General features: G+C 37.0%; 1 protein-coding gene across 1 annotated transcript; it reads right to left on the reverse strand.

The window, feature by feature from the left end:
* Positions 1 to 226: 226 nt before the first annotated feature.
* On the reverse strand, positions 227 to 2,599 carry LOC132552938 (uncharacterized). Its single transcript, XM_060217137.1, has 4 exons — positions 2,200 to 2,599; positions 2,101 to 2,163; positions 1,381 to 1,461; positions 227 to 1,155 (listed from the first exon to the last, which is right to left on the reverse strand). Exons 1-4 carry the CDS (start codon positions 2,597 to 2,599, stop codon positions 227 to 229), a joined length of 1,473 nt encoding a protein of 490 aa, XP_060073120.1.
* Between the last annotated feature and the right edge of the window lie 1,151 nt (positions 2,600 to 3,750).

The following is a 3,750-nucleotide window of genomic DNA, read 5'->3' on the forward strand; positions in this document are numbered from 1 at the left end:
TTCTCTCTCTCCCTCTCTCCCTCTCTCTCTCTCTCTCCCTCTCTCTCTCTCTCTCTCTCTCTCTCTCTCTCTCTCAATTATAAAAAAAATCTTCACAAAATAAAGCAATACCAAAAGCAGCGGCTAGCCAGCCGAATGTTCAAGTCTATCAGTTCTCTGAATTGGCTTTTTATTCAAAGTCATCAACATTTCATGTTGTTCGCTGATTGGATAGTTCATTGAAATATCACCATGAGTTGTTTGTTCTGTGTGAACTATAATGATATGGTGAATAACGCTGGATGGGCATCGGCTGCGATCGATAAATGGAAGGCCCGTTTTGGTTTTGGTGACTTTGATTGTTTCGAGTTTGCGCACGGCCTGCTGAGTACCCGATGGTATAACCGGAAGCAGAAGAGGTACGAGTTGGAAGACTCGCACTATTGGCGGTTTGTGACGTGTAGATACCGGAAGAAGATATGTTATTTTGAGCAAATTGACAAGATGTGAGAGGTTTTACATCTTTCTGACTAGGCGGCGAACTTCTGTTTACATCGGCGTAACGACAGCTGCTGAAGGAAGGTTTTACGTCAAAATCATAACAAGTAGTTGGAATTCTGTCGTTAGGAGTAGAGTTCGTTAGGATGTCCGGCATAGATTGTATTCCAGTCGATTGAAGGTTTTGTACATTCGAAACACTTTGGATGTTGTTCGCTTTCTGTACATTACCACGATTGTTCATGTTATGTGAGGTGACGGTGGTGTATGCGTTACTTTGGAACGCCTGCTGATGGTTCGGCTGGTAGTGATGATTGGGAACAGAAGCGGAACCGTTGTACAAGGAGTTCTGTAACTGTTCCGCCTGTGTGTTTGAGGATGAGGAAGAACTCTGCATGGATTGGATGATTGCATTGAAATTGAACCTGTACGTGTGCCTTTTCCCCGCCACCTTTGTCAGAATCATTTTGTCATAGTAGTACCGAAGTGCTCTACTCATATTATCATAGTTCATTGTGGGTTTGTTTTTGCGTTGACCCCATTTTCTAGCTACTGTTTCCGGGTCAATCATTCGGAACTCTCCACTTGTTCCGCCACTTTCCCATTTGATGCATTCTTCGTGGCCACTCTCAGTTAGAATTTCCAACAGGAACTGCCATAGTTTAATTTGACCTCCACCTACAATGTATTAATATTAATGTACATTATATTGTTTTGTCCCAAATGTGGCTTAAAATATGCAATGTTGAAATGATACCATGGCGTACGCTTCATATTAAATCTATAACTTACAAACATCTGTATTAACTGGTATCTTTATTGTATCTTTATAAGTCTATAAACTATATGATTTCTTGGTATGGTTTATATAAAAATTATACAATACAAATTTGATGTACATACCAACGAGGAGAGAAGTGATACGTTTCAAATGATCTTCCCTGGACAGTTCTGGAGTTGCTCTTGGAGACACTCGAGGAGGAACTGCAAAGGACAATATTATCCACAATAGAATATTGTACTGAATAAGAAAGTGTTTATATTAATGTAACTATGATTTTACACAAAAGACATCAGATTGTCGAAAGAATAATGTTTAGTAACAGTATTTTAACATCGAAATCCAATACTTAGTTCTGACAAGATACAAATGGAATTGAAATTGTACATAAATATTCATAGTTTAAAAATGTATCTTACATATTTCACCTGAATCCATCACTGACAATGAGACGACCAACCCATTTATTACATTTTGAAAGTATAGTGTTTATGACTTGTGCACACTCCTTGATCACTGGGTATATATAGGCCTACACAACGTACCAGCCGACCTTTTCATGGTCGAGTGGTTTTCACCCCAAAAGTGTTCAATTTATGCTTGATTAGACACCGCTATTCAGTAAAGACATATAATCACACGTGTTTGCATGCTTAATGACTTTGATGAACGAACCCACGCAAATGATTAAATAATTGTGGATAACAATGAAAATATAATGGTTATATGAACAACGGTGTACCTAGACACCTATTTGCAATGTGTGAAATAGTGCAATAACAAAAAATGCACTAACATAGTCCGATATTTCCTCAAAATTTTCAAATATAAATTCGACCTACCTTTACTTGGGGAACAAGGGTCTTTCTCTAAGATACAGATGATATCTGAAAGACGATGATGATCTTCAGATGAAGGCGAAAATCCATCAACATCTCCACTGTAGACAATACTCGCGTCTGGGGAAAAGGCACTGGGAAATCCAGACCGCGACACGTGTTCTTCGTAACTTGGCGGGAACTTGTGGCATTGTATCTGATCTTGAACTTGACAGTCTCCCAACATAGTGCAAACTTGTGTAAAGTTCGTAAGATTTGTAAATGTTCTTGATTCTTCACATTTTTCCGAATCAATTCTTGAGTAGATCGATTCAACAAACGATGGCTCAATATTTTCAACGTCCGGCACTGCTTGGTCGTTTGTCGTGTCCAGAAATAACATTATATCCTGGTCAAAGTCGGCCAAACTGGACTGGTCAGTTGTCGAGGATATAAAGCTGGCCGGGCTATCAGATAATCCGAAGATATCGGGAGATGGAGTGTGTTGTCGGTCGCCGTACATTTTCAAACTGTAAAAAATTAAAAATTACGATGACGGTTCAGTCAAACAAAACGAGATGACAGATAGAACAAAAAGAATAAAAAATTTAAAAAAATGAAAAACAAGATAATTTTGGAAAAAACAATTAGTTGTTAAATGGAGTTATTGTGCTTTATGATTATTCATACAATTCAATGAAGGTTAAGATGACGTAGTATTGAAGAAATATAACATCTAGTAAAAATTGAAAAGTAACAGAAATGTAATGAATTTTGATAAATTAAAAGAAGTTAATTCAACTTACAGATAACAGTTGCATGCAAAAGACAATTAAGTTGTAATAAATAAATGTCATGAAAATATCCAACAATTTCAAGTAATCAGTGGTACTTGTATGTTGCAAGAAGCATTCAATGTTGTAAGTCTCATTCGGAATGAGCAGCGCGCTATGTGACAAGAGAACTTATACCCCATATACTGTTGTCACAGTTCCCCGGCTGACGTCATTCAATACAATGAGAGCTTGAAAAATATTTATGTCCGGGTAACGTTTGGGAAATACCAAGTTCGAAATTCCCTACCTAGTCAGAAAAAGTAATATTATGATAACCAGTATGTCACCAACGCTTTTGTATGCAAATGAATCATGAACTTTACATGTTGTACACAGATGTATAGATAACGTGCTGTAAACTATCATGCTGGGCAATTGTTATTAAAGTTTACTAAAGTTATGTTCTATGGTTGCTGTGTGGTGCTAATTTGCAGTCAGGCAACATGTGTAATGTATGGCTGATTTGAAATGATTTTTGCATACTAAGTACTTTTATCAAATAAATCTACTACACAGATTATTTAGTAAAACAAAACCGATATCAGAATCTGAAATTTGAATGAAAAGATAACACATTTTGTAAAGTCTGAGAATAAAGCCAGTTTAGTTACATTAATACCCATCTTTTAACTTTCTAGATTCAATGAAATATGAATCTGACAGTCCTATACATTTTCGTATCTAGGATTTGTGCGCGCGCAAAGAATCTCGTGCGTCAAAGTCCCCTCTTAAACACTCGATACATGTCAAATGTACTGATAAGGGACCAGTTCGTATTATAACCCAGAATACCTATAGTTCCATATCACTTAGGTTTAACCAGGATTAACTGACCGAC

Source organism: Ylistrum balloti, unplaced genomic scaffold (genome assembly GCF_031769215.1).
Source record: "Ylistrum balloti isolate Yb309-2 unplaced genomic scaffold, AGI_CSIRO_Ybal_v1 Utg370288, whole genome shotgun sequence".
Taxonomy (NCBI): domain Eukaryota; kingdom Metazoa; phylum Mollusca; class Bivalvia; order Pectinida; family Pectinidae; genus Ylistrum; species Ylistrum balloti.